The sequence below is a fragment of the Drosophila willistoni genome, chromosome 3R (assembly GCF_018902025.1).
Source record: "Drosophila willistoni isolate 14030-0811.24 chromosome 3R, UCI_dwil_1.1, whole genome shotgun sequence".
Lineage (NCBI taxonomy): Eukaryota > Metazoa > Arthropoda > Insecta > Diptera > Drosophilidae > Drosophila > Drosophila willistoni.
In genome coordinates, this window is record NC_061086.1 from 8,669,947 (window position 1) to 8,689,078 (window position 19,132).

The window sequence follows — 19,132 nt, forward strand, 5'->3', positions numbered from 1 at the left end:
TAGATCTAGCCAATTTTACAAAAGCCACAAATCTATCATTTGTAAAAAATTGCTAAAAAATGTATTTCCAAAACGTTTCTGTTGCATGCTATGCATATTAAATATTTAATTAAGTACATTTATTTGTTTAAGATCAAATAATAAATGTATGAGCAAATATTTAAACAATTCTAGCATATATTTTATTTAAAATATATTTTTTATAAAGAAAAATATAGCTAAATTGGCAACAATAACCAAATTTAGGCATCTCTGAATGGAACTAGTGAATTGCGATAAGCCGATAGAAATTTTTAGGTATCGATAGATCGAATGTTTGTTTCGATTAACGAAATTTCAATGAATTTGAAATGACCGTTACATAGTTTTATTTGTGTTAAAAATCGAAATTAAAGGAACCAATGTTCCTACAATAAATAGTTCACTGCAAAGATATAAAAATAATTTTGTCACATTTCATGTTGGTTTTATTTCGATCGACAACTACTAAAATGCATTTTAAACATAAGTACATATGGTATGATTTTATCTTATCTAATATATATTGAAAAACACACAATTTAAGAAGCCTACAGACTAATTGTAAAATACAGAATTTAATTGATGATGATGTGATTATATGTAGAGATGGTGACGGTGAGTTCACTTTGATTATCAGTTAGTTACTCGCTCGCTGGCTTGCTGACTTACATGCTATTTGAATAATTGAGCTATTCACGTGCCTCTGTTAATGTTGTCGGATGTGAGCAAATGCAACTTGGTCGAAATGGGTCGCAGTGATGATGACGATGACGAGTAGAGCGGCAATGGTGATGAGTGAGTGGTTCTTCCGCTGATGCTAGTGGTACTACTGGTGCTGGTGCTAGTGCTGCTGCTGCCTATGGTTCGGCTAAAGGGCACTGGATTGGAATATTCTGTCACTGGCGGTCCTGTTTTTTCTGTGGTTAAGAACTCCTCGGGCAATTCGCCACGATAGGCCCCAAATTGCGGTGTAGTCCGTATCAACTGCTCCAACGGCGAGATGCCATAGTTTGTGTGACGCAGTAGCTCCGAGTCGCGGGCATCCAACTTTGGTGGTAGAACTAGACTGCTATCGACTACAGATTTGCCATCGAACGTGTATACGGCTCCGCTGGGCAGGCTGGCATGGGGAATTTTACGATTATCCGGCGGGAGGTAATATGTATCGATACGTTCTGCAGCTGCGGCTACTTTATCATCCGTTTCCATGTCATCTCCAATTGCAGAATCCTTTCCCATTAGATCGTCTTCGTCTTCAAATAGGCTAGCAATTTCATCATCATACTCGAGGGATGACACTTTCTGTGTAGATGACGATGTGGGTACTTTTACAGTGCTTTGCGTTTCATCTTGGACATCTATTTCAAGACGGTGCTCCAATTCATCCTCCGCCTCGTCGTCAAATAATTCCTCAAGTGTGGGCTTTCGTAATTCGGCTGCTGAAGGCAAAGCATGCTCCAATGCCGAAGAGGGTAATCTAAGCGCTGAGGCCGTGGCGTCTCCTATCTTCTCCTGTTGACCCACCTGTTTTATAATTACACCTGTGCTATTGGTGCTATCCAAGGGTGAAGGAATGAACATGGGTTCGAAGCTCTGCGGCTCGCCACCTTGCTGGGCGGTGAGGAAAAGTGTATCTGTCTCCATGACTTCATCTATTTCTGTGCCTGGATCTTCCCGTCTATGAGCCACTTGTTTGATCACCTCCGGTGGCAGCTGGACACCATCATTGCGCATAATTGGACGAAAACCGCTCTCCACAACAACGGAATCGGGTTTGAACCCATGATTAATAGCCGGCTGCATACTGGCAATATCCTGCAATGATGGCTCACTTTGCAAAGGACGTTTTATAATCAGCGGCAACGCTGTTGTTGTTGTCGTTGTTGGTGACTTGAGTTCTGAATTAGAATGAGACTTGGAATAGCTGGTACTCTGCAGAGAGCCTTGAGGCTCCAGATCCACATAAGGAACTGGTACTGGGACGGGCTTGGGTTTTCTCTCTCGTTCGGCCATATCTGTCTTTCGTTGACCCGCTGATCCCAGTTCTGTGGGTTGGCCAAGCAGCAACACCGATGCGGCTATAGGTTGAATGGGAAAGGGTTTCTCCTTGAGGAAAGGCTTCAGCAAACTGGGAACTGGTTTGCGATAGTGATTGACTATCAACGAGGACGACGGAAGAATGGGCCCTGGTACAATGGGATGGCGTACATTCGGATGTGGATGTTGCTGGGGCAGAATTGGGCGCGAGGCGGGCACCTTCTTGATGGGTCCTGGATAGGGACGACGACCTGGTAGCTTTACCGGGTGAAAGATGGGGGCATTTTGGGGCGGGCGCAAATAGTCGGAAAGTCCAATCGTTTTCTGAGCAAGCTGGGCTGGAAGATTGCTAGTTAGATTGTGATTGTGATGTTGGTGATGATGGTGCAATGCATAAGTGAAATGTGGATGGTGCAAGTGGGGGCGATTTAAGCGCAAATGAGAATTAAGATTGGTGTCAAGAGGTGCTGCGAATATGGGTAGTTTCGGATGAATGGATGATGTGGATGATGCGGATGCGGATGCAAGTGATTTATGCGAATGTGTTTCGCCATGCAAAATCTCTGGAGGTGGCCTGGCGTTGGCCAGCAGTGGTTTAGTCGGTATGCGAGAGCCATTGTTGTTGTTGTTGCGGTTGATCTGGTTATCTTTTGGACCTGGACTCGACTGCGATTGGTTCCTTAGTATGCTCTCCTCGAGAGCCTCAGCAGCGCGGATGCCATCTGAAATCAGTTTGGTTATTTCCGAAGATTTTGTTATTTCAAAACTCAGTTTAGGCGGTGTTCCATTCATATTGTGATTCTTAATCAAATCGGTTTGGTGCTTCAATAAAAAACTATTATCGTTGGGGCTGACCTTGGTTTCGTGGCGTATCGTTTCGGCGGCATAATTCTCGTTGACCGGCGCCGGCTCAGCTCCAGCCAGGCGTACCTCATGCCGCTCGGAAGCAGCTGCAGCATTGTCGCCATCGCACGAGTCGTGCACATGGATCTTCCAGCCCAGGTAGCGATGTGTAAAGCAATGATAGTAAACTGTATCCGGTGTATTCCGATCCGGTGTCCAACTAATCACACCCGGCTCACCGGCATCGCATTTAAGGGTCAGAGTACGTTGATAAGCTCCAAAGGATTGATAATCATCGGCCGGTGGTCCTTCAACATCGGGTGTCCAGTTACAGAGACGACCAACACCAGTTGGGGTCACCTGTCCGGAACGAGATCGATGCACACCGGCAAAGATGCGAACGGCCTACAACAAATCAAATGGAGTATTTCACAACTTATATCATTGGATCAGTGTCCTCCTCACCTTCTTCTCTTCTTCACGTTTATGCTCGTAGCCACCGACTGGATCATCGCTAATGTAGAATGGATGATATTTGGCTGGTATATCGGGATTATTGCCACCCTCCACTACAAAGGTGTAGGTCTTGCCACGCACAACATGAAGCTCGGGAATGAGCAGACCATTGATGTACCACGAAATACCCCAACCGACGTGACCTGCCGTCAAGGGAAATTTGTGAATTTGTAATGTCTATGCCTTACATCATACAAAACTTACCAGTGATGGCTGGATATCCATGCTTGCCTCCAGTTGGGCCCATCTGAGCATAGAATACTCCATCTTCGGGCTCATGGCATTGGATGGCTGGAATATCCCAGGCGCCATCGCTGTTAACTGGCTTTGGTGTTGGCACAGGACGACGTTGGGTGATAATAGCCGTCTCTTGACGTTTCTGGGGAGCGGGGGGTTGGGGAGTTCGATGCAAAGCTTGTGGACGATTATCATAGAATTCCTCTTCGGGCTCAGCAGAGCTGGGACGTCCTGCAGGTGGATATCCTGCACCACCTGTAGAGCTCTGCTGCTGTGGAGCATCATCCTCATCTTCAGCCGAATTACCACTCGACTTGGCACCCTCTGGTAGTGGGCAATTCCATTTGGGTTGGCGGCCAAACTCAATCTGATGCAAATGCTTATTATAGAACGAATGGAACGAGACCTCACGATAATCATTAAGTGGCCCAATAGCCCAGACCACAGATTCCGGTTCGTTCACAGAAATGGGCAAGTCAAGACGATCAGTGGCGGCTAGAGATCGCTGATAGGTGACAATAGAGTAGCCATTCACCATGGCGGCGTTGAGCAAACGTATCGAATTAGTCTTCTCTGCTATTTTGGTATCCGGACAAGCACCTCTTCCACCCGAGCATTGAGCTTTGCCATCCAAATAGTAGTCCTGGGCAAAGCCATTTCCAGTCTCGGGATCCACCCAGGCAACAACAGCATCGGCTCCTATCATCTGGCTAATGTTCTTGTTTGGCGAGATGCCAAAGGACATGTAGTTATTGGGTTCTGCGATGGAGGCGGGCAAAAGGAGACGCATGAGGAGGAGAATGGAGTTATAGAAGGAATGCAGTAAACAGAAATTCCACACACAGTAATCAACGAAAGTTGCTCGACCCATTTCTAGACATGTTAACCCCAAAATGGGTGGTGAGTAAACGGGTTATCATAGCATTTTTTTTTTTTTGTTGTTGTTTCAGATGAAGAATGTGTGCCGGTGCCAGCACGAACCCGACCGAACCAGCCTCGGCCAGTGGCTGTTGGCATTCTTAGCGGTTAGCAAGCAAATTGGCAGCCACAAACGCGTGCTCTTAGATGGCCATGCCTAAGATGCCCATGCACCATGATTGCTGAAGATGATTGCAGCAGAAGATGGTACAGCAGCCGGCACACATTGTCCGTAATTGCGCTCTTGGTCTGCGAGTTGCGCAATAAACCAGTCGTCATCATAATTCGCAACTTGTTATTCTGCTAACGATGCCGATGCTGATCGGTCAATTTGGCTGCTAACTGGATTTTAAAGCGAGTGTCTCTGATTGTGGTGTGTGTGAGTGTGTGTCTCTCTCTCTACTCCTTAATTATTATTATAAACTGTATTCGATAAAATGTCAAAGCATTATAAATCAATATAAAATCTACCGATCATTGCAACCAACTCAAATTTGAAGTATTTCCAGATGACTAGAGAACTTGTTCTCTCAACTAAGTCAACCAAGTTGCCTATAAATATATTATGTTATACAGATAAACAACTATATAGAAAAAGATCAGAAAAACAAAATGAAATCGTTCTAAGAGACTATGGAACTTCTTTTCATAACTATTTCATAAAGCAGATCTTTTAGATCAAAAAGGATGATAAAATTTCTAATTTCAATTCGTTTATTACCCTAATTGATATCGTGAACTTCCCCTACAATTAACTAATCAACTTTTTGGTCTTGATCTATCAATAATTTAAGTTTTGACATTAATTTTAGTTAACACCTTTGTCTAAAATCACACATTTGCACAACGCTAAGTGGAATTAGTGGACGGCTTCCGCACAAAATTAGCGTTTTGAGGAACTTACCCAATTTGGCCACCAATTGCACCACAATACTCTCACCGGCCACTGCCCAGCGTACCTCAAAAGCCAGATCATCGTAGAGCACCTCACAGTTAAGTTTGGACTGAAAAACAATTGTTGTTTGGGGGGAGTTGGTTTTTGAAAATTGGATAAGGTGTTGTATTTGGAAAGGGTATACGGATGCATGTATATGTCAGTGTGTGTGGGTGTGTGTATGTTGGTGTATTTGTGTATGTGTGTGTTTGTGATAGGGGTTAATTATATATTAAGCCAAAAAGTAAAATTTTATTTTTGTAATACCCAAAATGTTGAAATTTTGTTCTGTTTTGCTGTAATCGAAAATTTTGCCTTTATTTGGAAAAGTAATTTTTTATGGTTTTCTTGTATGAATCATATACAAAATGAAAATGTTTTTTTCAAAATTTATTGGAACCAAAGTAGATTGTTAGTTTTATTCAGGATAGTTGTATGTTTCATGTGTGTGTATGTTTGTGCATGTGTGTTTGTTTATGTGTGTGTATGTGTGTTTATGTGTGTGTGTGTGAAAGGATTGCTTATTGGATTTTGTGTATGGTTTCTTTTTGTGGCAGGATATCGTATTAGGCTTGGGATATCATTGGGAATTGTTTTTGTGGGGCCCCGTTGAAGAATATTTGCACACATTTCATTTTGTATAGACTAAATTTGAATAGAGAGCATAAAGCAATTTTCAAAGACAACAAAACACAAAACTCAAAACGAGGTGAGTAGATTACAAACAAAATTATATTTAAATTCGAAGAAAATTCGCAATTTATTCTTAGTGTCTAAATAGTGATATCAGAGAGAAAGAGAGATAAATATTTGTTGTGGCTTAGTTTGGTTTAGTCCAGCCCACAAAATAAATAATTAATCGTTTTTTGTTTTTGGGTAACACAATATATATAAATAAAAATGATTTAGCGTTGTAGTTCGCTTAGAATATGATTTAGCGGCTTCTTTACCTGTGGACTAATGCCCAGCATTTTCAATGAGGGTGGCACATTGAGATCTGCCGGCAGGCTAACATGTCCAAAATCAACAGTGAATGCCTCACACCAAACACCAAAATGCCCAATATCAAAAATGGTCAAATCCTCTGGCAATGTGAGCACAATTGTTTTGCGATCATAACGACGCAATGGATTCTCTTTGCCATTCTCATCGGGAATGCGTAGGCCTTCGGGTGTTGGACGTTGTCCACGACCCACCCAGAATTTGGCATCTATTCAAGTCAGAGAACGAGAGAGAAAGAGAGAGAGAGATGGTAGATAGAATGCAAATGATTACTTTTGCATTGTATACCCACCTGGTGCCTGGCCATCGTAACTGAAATTTGGCACCAACAATGTCTGAGCATCCACTATGACAATGTTATCCGAAGACACACCATGAACACCTCTCAAGCCGTTAATCTTTTGGGGACGTGGAAAATCCAAATTACTGGGTATGGAGACATCACCAAAATTAACAGCGAATTCATCGCACCACACTGAAAACCATTTAATGTCTCGCAAAGTTTTGCCCTCTGGCAGCGAGAGTGTCACATCCTTGTTCCGATAGCGACGTGTCAATGATGCAGTGCCACCGCGTTCGTCCCTCAGGCGTAGACCACCCTCGTTGCTTGGCTTGCCTGTGCTACCCACATAGAAATAGGCAGCCGGGGCTTCACCATCGTAGTTGAATTTCTTAATAAAAATCGTGCGCGAATCGACGGCATAGACATCGCCGGAAACACCATGATGCAGACGTGTCAGTGAGCCAATCTTAGTGCCATAATATGGATACGCTGCCTGGCAATGTGACTGCAGTGCTGTGGGAGAGTCAACGGGTGAGTGAGCAAATAGCATGTAGTTTAAATCTTAGCAAAAAACAAAAAAAAAAACAATAACAAAAACAAAAGACTTAGGCAACAAACTTGACTCATTGTCAGAGGCAAGATCAAGTAATAAAAAGAGAAACAAATCTCCAAGCACCACTTAAGTAGCCCCCAAGCCACTTAATTATTTATTCGCATACAATTTACATACACTCGAAAACAAAATCAACAACAACAATAACAAAAAATACAATCACATCACGTCATATTCTTTCGATGATTTCCAAAATCTAATCTTTGCCTTTTAATCATTACGAAAAATTTGATCAGAACTTTAGTTTTTAGCTCTTCCAAACAAACAGGAAGTTTATTTCGGACGGAAAACCAAATTGTGCTTAATAAACACAAAGAACTTCTGGTCCAAATACAATAACAATTAAAAGTTTGTGAAGCATGTAATCCAAAAAAAAAAACAAAATAAACAAAATAAACAAAGGCTAACATCAAATGTGCCAATGCTTATTTTCTATACAAAAAAAAAGAGATAAGCTGATCAACATTTAAAAAGAATTAAGCAATAAAAAAAAACTAAAGCATACATAATCATAATACTCTGCATTTGCCATTCTAAACAAACTGGTTTGTTTTTTTTTTCTTTCTAAACTCCATTTGTAGCCAAAAGTTGTCAAATTTGACAAGAGCTCTGCATTATTTTTAAATTTGCTCTCCTTTTTGGCTTCATAATTATGTGATTTGATTTACATTCAATAAAAAAGCATTCACCGGTTCTCATCCATTATTATTTAATAAGGTCATATTGAAATTTGTCAACATCTAGATCAAGTTAAGTCATGGATTGTGGTTAAAATAGATTTGCAGAGAAGTTATAACCAATAAAGGCATCTTTTTTTTAGCCTTTTTTCAATAGAATAAATTTGTTTGTTGTGTATTTTGAATTGAATTTGTCTTATAGTTTGAATCATCTATTTAACTTAAATAAGTCTCTATTCTCCTTGATCTTGGCCTTTTCCCGTGAGGGAATAAAACAAATTTATAATTTAAAAAATAAAAAGGCAAGAAAATACTAAGAAAACTTTTTATAACTGCTATTTTGAGATTTCTTTATATTTTTTAAAGCATTGAATACATACATAAATACATTCAAAAGCCCAATATGATTCATTCGGGTTTTGAAAGGTCTGACAACTCACTTAACTTATTTGAACGAGTTCCTAAAACAAAGTATTTCATATTCGGGAAACGAATAGAATTACTTCTTAGATTTGTAGGTGGTGAGTCTATGAATTCTCACGACTCAATGAAACTAGGACGAGTTGTGCTTGGCATTCTTTTTTCACATTGAATACATATGCACCGATAACACTAAATAGACGGATATGAGTATAAAGTCTCGGATTGAGTCTGAGTTATGTTATTTCCTAAATTCCAATTGTCTAGCAAATTTAATAAGGTCCTCTGCTCTCTGTGATATTTTCTGTAGGTACTACACATAAATATGTAGATATAGATATAGACCAATTTGAATTTAATATTCAAACTTGAGATAGGAAAACGTCCGTCAGTTAAATAAATTACAACTCCAAATCTTTAACTAACATATACTCAAAATATTTCTGTGGATTACCATCTATATAAAAATCCCTTGGGCGTTATTATTTAAATTTTATAGATTATTTAAAGTCAGCAAAAAAAAAAAAAGGTTCAATTGGCCACTACTTCACCTTCGGCACTAAAAACAAATAATAAAAAAAAGCAAATTTGTTCAAATTCAATTAATTTTTTTTTGTTTTATTTTTATTAGTTTTTTTATGCAGAGGCCATAAACACGTTTAGGCGGCTGCCATGGCCTGCAATTTTTCGGGCTATGTGTGTTGGCCATGGCTGTTGCTGCTCCAAATATTGGACAACGAGTCTTTCTTGTCTACGGATACGCATATTCATTGAGTTTAGACAAAAATACATATATAATATGTGTACTACATATATTTGCCAAACGTTTTTACAAAAGAATTTCCGTTTGCCGGCTGTGTTGGCGTTTGAATTGAACAATTGTTGACTTTTGAGAAATGCAAACCAGCTGATGTGTGTGTTTTTTTTTGTATTTTATTTTAAAACTGAATTAACTAACCAAGTAAATAAATTGTGATGGCATGCAAAATGCCAAAGGTGTAATTAAAACCTAACAGATTCAACAGGCAAAGTCGGATAGAGACAGTCACAATCGTGTGTCTTATTAATGATGATCGGGCTAAAAGTCATTAGGTGAGGCGAACTGGTTGGCAAATCAATACGATAGATGGATTGATAGACTGATAGCTGGGTATATAGTGAAGCCTAGTTGTTTGGTATTTTGTTATTTTTGCAAAAAAAAAAAGTCTTCAACCTACAGACCTACTTTCACGGTGCCAAGGAAAAACGAAGAAACAACTAACTGACGATACGGCCAAACAGATTTTCCATTCCACATTTCGTATCATCAAGGAAACAGCTGCAGTCGGTTCACACAAAATTTATGCTAATCTGTAATGGAAATGCTAATGCAGTCAGTCAAACAGTCAAACAGTCAAACATTCAGTCAGTCAGTTGGTCAGTTCAACGTTGGATAGTTCAACGGTCAGAGCAAATCATAAACTGCTGAATATTCATTTGGCTTACTCCACATTCAACATTAACAAAAGATGATATATATTCGGTATGTCATTGAACGCGCGGGGGACTCATATTGTTTGCCACTAATCTAGTTTCTAGTTTTTGCTGTTGTCTTTTTCTGTCTCTATTTTGGCCCTCTTCGATTTGCATCACAATGGGCCGCCCAGACTCATAAATCTTGGCCAAGTTGCGTTTTCTATGGTACTTACAGCATAAAGCGGCCAATAGGCCAAATAGCAGCAGCCAAGGTTTATCCTTCAATGGCAGCGACATTGCTGGCAATTTGCTTTGCTATACAGAGATGTAAATATATTTTCTATTTCTGTTAGGACACTAGGGAGATGACGAACTTCACTACACCAAAAATCATCCGCAACACTCGACACACACTCTCCAAGCACAAACACGCGTCTCTCGCAATTACAATACAATAATATTTGGTTTAAAAGTTTTTCAATCGTTAAATTTATATTTGGTGGGTGTTTTTTCGTTTTCTTTATTTATTTTTTTTCTTAACGCTTTCAACCAAACGCACCGACTACCAAAACCGCACTGAACGACAATAAAGCTGCGTCTGCGCCTTGTGCCCAAGAGTTGGAAGAGTTGAAAACTTTGACGTCGACGCCAGCTGCGCATTGGGGCTGGTTTTTCAGTTTGTTTGCTGTTTGGACTTGTTGTTGTTGCTATGGCTTTTGGCTTATAAGTGTTCAATTGTTGTTGTTGATGTTGTTGTTGCTGCTGTTTCTATTGCTTGAAGCCCGTCTCATCAGCGTCGGCAATAATTATCATCATAGTCACAGCCGCCGCCGCCGCAGCAGCAGCAGCACCCAAAGAGTCATTAAATGTTATGCTAAAATTTTTTTCTTTTCTTGTTTTTTGCACATCTTTTTACCTACATATGTGGTTTATATACATATATAAATCTTTGGTAATATTTGCGTAGCTCTGGACATATATGTATGTACATTTTCAAAATGATTTATCAAACTATCCAATGGTAACTAAGCAAGAAATAGTTATAAGTTCTAAGCAAAGAATAAAAACTAGCCAACAACTATAATTTGTTTTTAATTTTGGCCATCTTTTAAGCTACATTTCCACACGACAGCTAATAACAATTATTTTATAATTTTCGTTATTAAAGTCCTTAGAATGGAGAGGGAAGAGAAAGAAATTGTCCTTATTGCCACTATTCTAATTATCTTAGTGATCTTCAACAAAAATATATCCACAAATATCATTATTATTTACCACAAAAAAGGTAAGCTAACTTATGGCAACGAGTTCAATTTACTAAACGACTTTATTAACTTATACATTTTTTTTTTAAATAGTAAAAGAGAACAATATTTAAAAAGTATTAGCTGATAGTGAGATCAACAAAAATGTATCCACAAAGTACAGTAAAGTAAGATAAAAAGAAAGAGTATTTAAAGCCAATTTCAAGTCAATGAAATGATTAGAATTAATTTCTTAATTTCTTGCTTACATTTTTTCAAATCTTTATTTTTGAAAAATGGTCTTTTGGAAACATTTTTAACTATGTAAACTAAAGGAGGTTGAGTTAATTGGATTTGTTTTTGACAATTTTCCCAACTTATGAACGTAAAAAGCGTAGATATATAGCTTGATCGAGTTGGTTTTAAACTAAAGTCTGACCTCAATTTAGATTTCTGTTTGTATGACCTAGTATTTCAAAAGCATCTGATAAGCAATTTACTTCCTGCAAGGGAATATACCTTATGGGTACCCTAACACCAAGCAACAAATAGGTAAAAGACTTAGACCATTATCTCATTTGCTTCATTTGAGGCCCTTCAATCTAAATAATTGTTTTTTGCTATCCCTGCGATTCGATAACCCAATCGAGGGTCAATTAATTTGATGTGATAGATGGATGGATGGATGGTTGGATGGAGGTGAAAGAAAGCAGCTCTGATTTGGCAATTCGTGATCGGTTTCCAAGTTCACTGCTGGTGGTCGTGTTGCCCTGCGGCCCTGGCTGCAACATCTACTGCAATACATAACTTTCTCGTGAATGGACAGAAAAACAAACCAAAAAAAGAAAGAAACAAAGGGTTGTCAAAAGGTCAGGTAACAACTAACTGTTAACTATTTTGTTGGCTAGTTTAGCTTACATAATTCAATTAAATTGAAACATTATGAATGATACACAAATTGTGTATGTTGGATAAAAAAACACACATACCCCTTTCCACTCAGGGGTTAATTTAGGGGACATGCTTTTGTTCTGGGGCCTTGAAACTTCCTATATATGATTTGTTGACTTTTTTTTTGGGGGGGTATTGTGTGTATCATATAATCTTTCTTTTCAAACACCTACAAAAGCCAAGTAGAGACAATGGTAAATGTTGATGATGATTTTGTTTTCATTTTTTTGTTTTTTTGCGCATTCAAATTAAGTTTCAGTTTCAACAGATATTTGCGCATTGCTTAAATGGTCGTAAAATTGACGTTTATATACCCTATAGGTTTAGAGTATATTAATGCCATCAGTGTGTATGTAACTTACAAAGACTTTAATGTGGAAAGATGTTCCATTTTTGAATGAAACTCGAAAATAAAACAATTAAAAGTTAATTAGATCGAATGAGATGACATTCCCTTTACAAAGAATTCGTTTCAGTTTGAATAAAAAATAATTTGATTTTGGCTACGAAGTATCTTCAATGTCGGCGATTGCTTATTTAATATTTTCTTCGTGCTTTTGCATTTTATCTCCTTATGTTGGACGTCATCAGTCATGTAATTAACTATAAAGGAAAAACGCACATTTCATATATTTATGTACGTATGTATATATATAAATTGCAGAAAGTCATCATATTTTTTCAGCTCTCTTTTTCCCCAGGTTGCTTGCTGGCTTCTTTCACTTTGACTTTTAGCCATGACAAGGCAATGTTTCTTTTTATGAAATGCTTTCATAATCAACTACACTCACATACCTGCAAGCAATTTGTTGCTTTTGTCGGTGATGGCGACCACATTGCGTCCACATTGTGTCCATTGCGTGTGCTGACCACCACCGACCGGGTGGGCAAGATGGTGATGGGGTGCTCCCACTATATATGCTAACTCCTCCTCCTCCTCCTCCCCCCCCAATGTGCATTAAATTAGTTTTTAATTTTTCTCGGCTTTGACATTGAAGCAACTAGTTAGTTACCAACACTAATGGTAATATACAGACATTAATTAAATTTTAGACACAAGACTACTAGATTTGGTTGACCTGTTTGGGTTTTGATTGCGGTTCGACTTTTTGTTTTGGGTTTGGTCACTTTCGCATATATGCATCACTGGCTTTTTGTCTCTGGGGGCCATTAGATTTATGGCCCAAATGAGAGACGCATGCAAATGACGAGTTTTTTCTTTGTGTTTTGGGTAAGTTGATTGATCTGAAAATTATGCGCAGATCCCCCCACAACTTCATGATGAAGTTTTAACTCTGAAATAAGTCGTAAAAAGTCTTTATTATGTGAATACGTCTGACTTTGAGTATCTGAGTGCCGAGTCTTTCTGGGGGCGATTCTTGGGAAAGTATTTTAAAAACTATTAATGTCAAACTAATGGAGAGAATATAAACTTGAATTGAAATGATCTTCGTAGCGAAAGTTGTTTACGGGTCATTACAATGTTACAGCAATCAATGTAATTTCCTTTTCCTGTCTGGCGCACTTGCCTTTTGGTGTTATATGTATGTACATATGTATTTACTACAAAAAGTTACTACTATTTTCTTTCCTCTCACTTGAACTTATGCAGTTTGCATACATAAATTCATCAAGGTGGCATGTTTGGCTTTCAAACTTTCAAGACTTGTGTGTGTATTCGATGCTCTTTTTTTATTTTTCCTTACCCGCCTTAGCAATCAATTCTCATTCGCAATGCGTTAAGGTCAAATATATTGCACAAATCGCAAGAAAGGCCGGTCATAAAACTACACAAATAAAAAACCATCAGATTATATTTTATGACAAATAACTATTAAAAACCATAAGACCGAAATAAAACCAAGTAGAGGGTTTGGCTAAGTTTGAACAAACTAATATATTTATACCCTCAAAGATCTTATTGGCTTAAAGAAGAAGTTATTATAATTACTACACATATGGGTAGAATCTAGTTACATTAGCACCGACAGTTAATAATTGATTAAAAACTAAAGCATTCACTAGATAGAAATAAGAATAGGTTTGAGTTTTATTTGAATTTTGAAACTTGTGGCTTTTAAGATTAAATCATTTTACAAAAAAACTTGTTTATATAAAAGTTTACTTAAGGAAAGATTTGAGGAATACGTGGAATACCTTAGACAAAAAGAAAGTGATAGATTATAAAAGAATCTTCTATTATCTACCTAAAGATTACATTTCCACTCTATAGTTCTAAGTTTTGAGCTACGAGTTAATACACAAATTGAATGTACCTCTTTTCTGTTAGGGCATCAAAATTGGAAAGGCAACTTTGGCATAATTTATGACCGCAATGATCAAGCATCTTCTAATCACTTTGGGTTCCATCAGTAGCAGTTAAATTAAATTAAGATTCTACACAAAGCAAAACACAGTCAAAATGTTATCAGGTTGTTGTTCTTGTTGATTTCGCATGCTTTAAATTTTAATGAATTTAATTAGACACACACACACATACATTGTATACAAAAAAATGAGAAAAAAAGAAGAATGCTGATTTGGAAGAACCAAAGAGATGACCTTGGCCAGCGGCAGCAACTCTTTATGGGGGCGTCTTTGGTTGCACATTGTTTAAGACTTTATTGTTCAGTTAGCCGACTGGCTAACACCTCCAACTCCAACATTGGTTTTGGTCTTCAACATTAGATTCTTCGTCTTCATCTTTAGCTTCTTGCCTCTTGTCTCTTGCCTGTTGCATTTCAAGGGCATTGAATGAGCTTTGGCTGAGAGCTGATGGAATTGAATGGCCAATACTGACTATGTTAAGGCAGAAGTTGTTGTTGATGCTGATGCTGATGTCTGTTTGCCTGTGCAATGGTTTCCACTTAATTTGAATTTTCCACTCGGTTTTATGCTATATGCATTTGCAAATAATACCTGCCGTGTTTGCCTTATTTATGACCTATGCGCGTGTAATTAATCTTCACTAGAAGTTGTAATAAATGCGAATGCTAATACACACACACACACAAACACACACAAAACTGGCAAACAATTTGCCACATGCCATTAGTATTTTTTTTTTTGTGTGTTTTTTTGTTTTTAGCTAAGTGGCATAAATTTTTTGTTGTGGGTGGATTCTATAGGTCGAGGTGTTGACAACTTACCCTAATGGAATCTAGTTAAATAGTTAAACTAATTTGAAGATCAATTCCTTCACCCATAACACCCGACCCCTCTCTGGCTGATGGGCAAGAGACTCTGAAATTAGCCACAGACTAACAATACATCTTTTGGTTTTTGCATACACGATTGAGTAATCTCAGTTACAACAGCAAGAGACAAACGAAACGACCCACGCACAGAGACCGTAATTAACTTGGCTCTTACATACAAGTTTAAAGTGTGTACATATAATATTTAAGTTAGTTTTTGTTGTTGTTGTATCTAAGACAAAGTTAGTCTTATTTGTTAGACTCTTTAGATTCCCAAACATTATATAGACAGATGTACATATATCTATTAATTGCAAAATTTACCAAATCATTTCTTCTTCTTGGCCGTAAAAAGTTATGTTTTCATGTGACCAACATTTCTCGTATACATGCTTTAGGTTGCTATTTGTTTATACTTATGTTTATGAATTTCGGTGCAGGCACACAACGAGCAGACGACAAAGAGGCAGGTGTAACAGTCGAAACACGTGTCACACGCGACGGTACGGTCAGCGGAAATTAACTATTTGAAGAAAATTGCGTCACATTTTACTCATATCTGTTTGTAGTATTGGTAGTTGGAAACATTTCGCTTGCAAAATATAGACGTATATATTAATTGGTGCAGCAATATTTAGGCCATAGAATTTCTAATTGACCAGGGTCTTGCAATTCATATATTTTTTTTATCCAGTAAATTTCTAATGACAATAATAATTTAAAGTTCTTTTGAGTTAGGTTTGTCTTTTGGGGGATCTTTCAGAGCAGCAGTTTATATATAGTTAGTTGATTCAGATAATTTCAAATTTTTGAAATGAGCGCCACTCCAATGCATGCGGCTCATTTTGAGCACAGCTGACGCTGCCATCACATAATATTTCTAGCGATCTGGCAACACCTGTCGCCAGTTATTTTTCTTAAAATTTAAATTTGAATTTATTATTGGCGCCAATTGTTCGCTCTCAATTACCAAAACAAATCAATTTGTTTTTCATCTATAAAAAAATCTCTCGTCTTTATTTGCACATGCGCTCGATTTTTGTTGTTGTTGTTTTGTGTTATTGCTATTTTGAGTTTTTCGAGATGCTGGAAGAGATTGAGAGACTTGTTGCGTCTGCTGCGGCCTTTGTTTACTTGCATTTTTGTTTATTCAGTCAACACGATGCGCTCGTTCTAACAACATTAAGCGTGGCAATAAATGGAATTAATATGCAAAAAAACAACATACATCAATTCCATTAAAAATTTTGATATATTTACCTCTTGTCCCGGGTAAAGAAATAAATAAACCGGAAATTCGAACTTAATTTACTCTGACAGAGGCGTTAATGCAAACAAATTTGAACTTAAATGTCCAATCTATTTAAGTTCCAAATGAGAATAATTTAAATGGAATGGCTAAAGCAAATTGCTAATTATTTAATGTCTAAATGCTTCAAGTGGAAGTGACAGGCAATGCCGACGCCAATTGACCAAGTAAGTTAAACATTATATGTTGTAGTAAACAGATGATTATCGTCTCATCTATAACTTTATTGATTTGGATCAACCAAATAGAAAAAAAAACCCCAAAAATTATCATCATTGTGTACAGACGAACGTTTCCATTCACTATTTATTAAGCCATTTTGCAGTTTATTAAACTTTTATATAAATAAATGTATTACCAAAATTATTTGCTAGTTTACTCAAATTTCTCAATAAGCAAATTGAAATTAGATTGGTTGGCAACCGACAGAAGAAAATTTGGTTGGTTTCAAGCATTTTCCTTGTAGATTCAAAATTTTCACATTTTTTAATGAGACACACAAACATTTCTTTTATAAATGTCTAGGTCAATATCGAATATGAATGGCATAATTGTTTAAGCGTGGCAAATTAATAAAACCAGGCAGCTGTTTGCCAATTGGTTCTGCCACGTGGGGCAGGGGGCAGGGGGGTGGCCAATGACGTTTGATGTGAAATACGAAAAAAGCTTGCTACTTGGCCAATTCGTCAGCAAAGTTACAACAAAGTCATTGACAGCCGTCATTGCCATTGATATCATTTATACCATAAATTTATCACATCTTTTTTGGCCAAAGGTTGCTTTTGTCTCTTTGCTGTCAATCAGTTTGATAAACTTTAATTTCTCAACATGTCGTCTATGCAGAAAGTATTAGAAGTTATTAATATTTTCTTTTATTTATGATATATATAATATTTGGTATTGTCTAAAATGTCAACTGTTTGTCACCAAATACAAATCGTATCGTGAAATTGAAATGTCATGTGGTTTGTTTACGAGATTTATTTGGGCATGACAAACCGGCTTAAGTAAAATGCATATAACACGTAATTTTCCATTTTCAATTAGAAAATACATTATTGCAATATTTTGAATTTTAGTTTTGTTGTTGTTCTTGAGGTGGAAAATTTATAATTAAGAATCTGCTTGCTATTTTTAATTATTCTTAATCATGGTTTTGCCAGATCCACCATAGTAATAGACCCGATAGATATAGAAACCCGCAGCTGCATGCACCGCAATAACCGTACCAATTACCGATATAATATCTATATCCATATTGGTGATCAAAAAGAAATTCTTTAGCACAATGAACTTGAGGGCAAAGAACACAGAGATTGGAAATAGAACAATTAGCGAACCGTAAAACAACAGCATAAGAATAATTAAAATGGGTCCACGTTTTTGATCATTATTGGATATCAATTGATACGCTGATATATTCCATTCACTCCATATCTGTAGCTTCTCCTCCCGCTGGAATTCCAGACGTATTATATACACAATGACAAGGATGTGTACAGCAACAATTGTGCCTATGGCCGAGCCAATGTCTGCATTCACATCTTGAAAAGTCCTTGCAAAGAATAACTTAAGGCCAGCATAGATCAGGAGAGGTAACAGCATAAAAATGGCCACCAAATAAAGAAATTGCTGCATGCCATAAATGAATTGAAAGGCTCGTGATGTCTGTCGTGAAAGCGAAAGAATGGAATGGGAATAATGGACATTTGCATAATCACTTACCCTATTTCGTGTTGCCTTCTCCAAGTTGGGCAAATCTTGAGAGTGACCTGCTAAATTGGCCGTATCGTCATGGTGATTTCTATTCGCAGTCAGTTTTGGTAATCTGTTGAACATTTTCTCGTATGCCTCACCTTGGCTTTGACTCTAGGCACAAGGCTTGCCCTGATAACTTTCAAATGATTAGCTATCATCACGTGCAGATAGCTAAAAATATATATTTTACAATTTTTATATTTAAATAAATAACTAAACGGCGCCACAAACTTAATAAATGTATTAACTAAATGTGCATAAAGCGAGTGAGAACTTATAAAGATAGAATGAAGATTCCTAAGCAGAAATATCTGGTCCCATGACCACACGCCATATTCTTAGATCAAACATTTCAAGTCATAAGTATATACAATTTGTTAAGAACTCTTTTTATTAGATAAGATATATTGCATGTCCATAATTGTGGGCAACTTTTGCACGGCGCTCGATTTAATTAAGAGACAGACAACTGTCAAGCAAGATGGGGCAGACCAGCTGGAGAGGCAATCGGTGGTGTCCATGACCGTCCTGATAAAGCTCCCCCAAAACTCACTCAAGATAATGCATTTTATTCAACTGAATTTATTGTCCATGATTATATGGAGCTTCACTCTCTCTTTCTTTCTATTTCGTTCTGGTTATACATATGTAGTCAGCTGACTCTGGGTGTTCCCCCCTTGTGTACGCGTATGTTGTCTCGATTATATATATAGACGA

General features: G+C 37.5%; 2 protein-coding genes across 3 annotated transcripts; both read right to left on the reverse strand.

Annotated features, from left to right (window-relative positions):
• Window positions 1–435: 435 nt before the first annotated feature.
• LOC6651682 (protein Skeletor, isoforms B/C) lies at window positions 436–10,476 on the reverse strand. 2 transcript variants are annotated; one of them, XM_023180164.2, is made up of 8 exons: window positions 10,190–10,476; window positions 6,801–7,304; window positions 6,457–6,716; window positions 5,477–5,576; window positions 3,622–4,413; window positions 3,367–3,560; window positions 2,914–3,306; window positions 2,671–2,780 (listed from the first exon to the last, which is right to left on the reverse strand). In XM_023180164.2, the coding sequence occupies exons 1-8, from the start codon at window positions 10,251–10,253 to the stop codon at window positions 2,739–2,741; spliced, it is 2,349 nt and encodes a 782-aa protein (XP_023035932.1). In that variant the 5' UTR covers window positions 10,254–10,476; the 3' UTR covers window positions 2,671–2,738. The 2 variants fall into 2 exon arrangements, with proteins under 2 accessions (XP_002073295.3, XP_023035932.1); XM_002073259.4 differs by having other exon boundaries at window positions 436–3,306; window positions 10,190–10,474.
• A 7,147-nt stretch (window positions 10,477–17,623) lies between these two features.
• Window positions 17,624–18,496, reverse strand: LOC6651683. The gene is made up of 2 exons (XM_002073260.3): window positions 18,383–18,496; window positions 17,624–18,325 (listed from the first exon to the last, which is right to left on the reverse strand). Exons 1-2 carry the CDS (start codon window positions 18,494–18,496, stop codon window positions 17,792–17,794), a joined length of 648 nt encoding a protein of 215 aa, XP_002073296.1. The 3' UTR covers window positions 17,624–17,791.
• Between the last annotated feature and the right edge of the window lie 636 nt (window positions 18,497–19,132).

What these genes read in the sequence shown, in the direction of transcription:
- LOC6651682 (XM_002073259.4), bottom strand. Translation starts at nt 10,253, where the DNA reads ATGTCGCTGCCATTGAAGGATAAACCTTGGCTGCTGCTATTTGGCCTA. An exon ending in CCTATTGGCCGCTTTATGCT is followed by an intron (nt 7,305 to 10,189) that starts GTAAGTACCATA and finishes ACTCTCCCACAG; the next exon opens with CACTGCAGTCACATTGCCAG. An exon ending in AACGTGAAGAAGAGAAGAAG is followed by an intron (nt 3,307 to 3,366) that starts GTGAGGAGGACA and finishes GATTTGTTGTAG; the next exon opens with GCCGTTCGCATCTTTGCCGG.
- LOC6651683 (XM_002073260.3), bottom strand. Translation starts at nt 18,496, where the DNA reads ATGTTCAACAGATTACCAAAACTGACTGCGAATAGAAATCACCATGAC. An exon ending in AGAAGGCAACACGAAATAGG is followed by an intron (nt 18,326 to 18,382) that starts GTAAGTGATTAT and finishes CTTTCACGACAG; the next exon opens with ACATCACGAGCCTTTCAATT.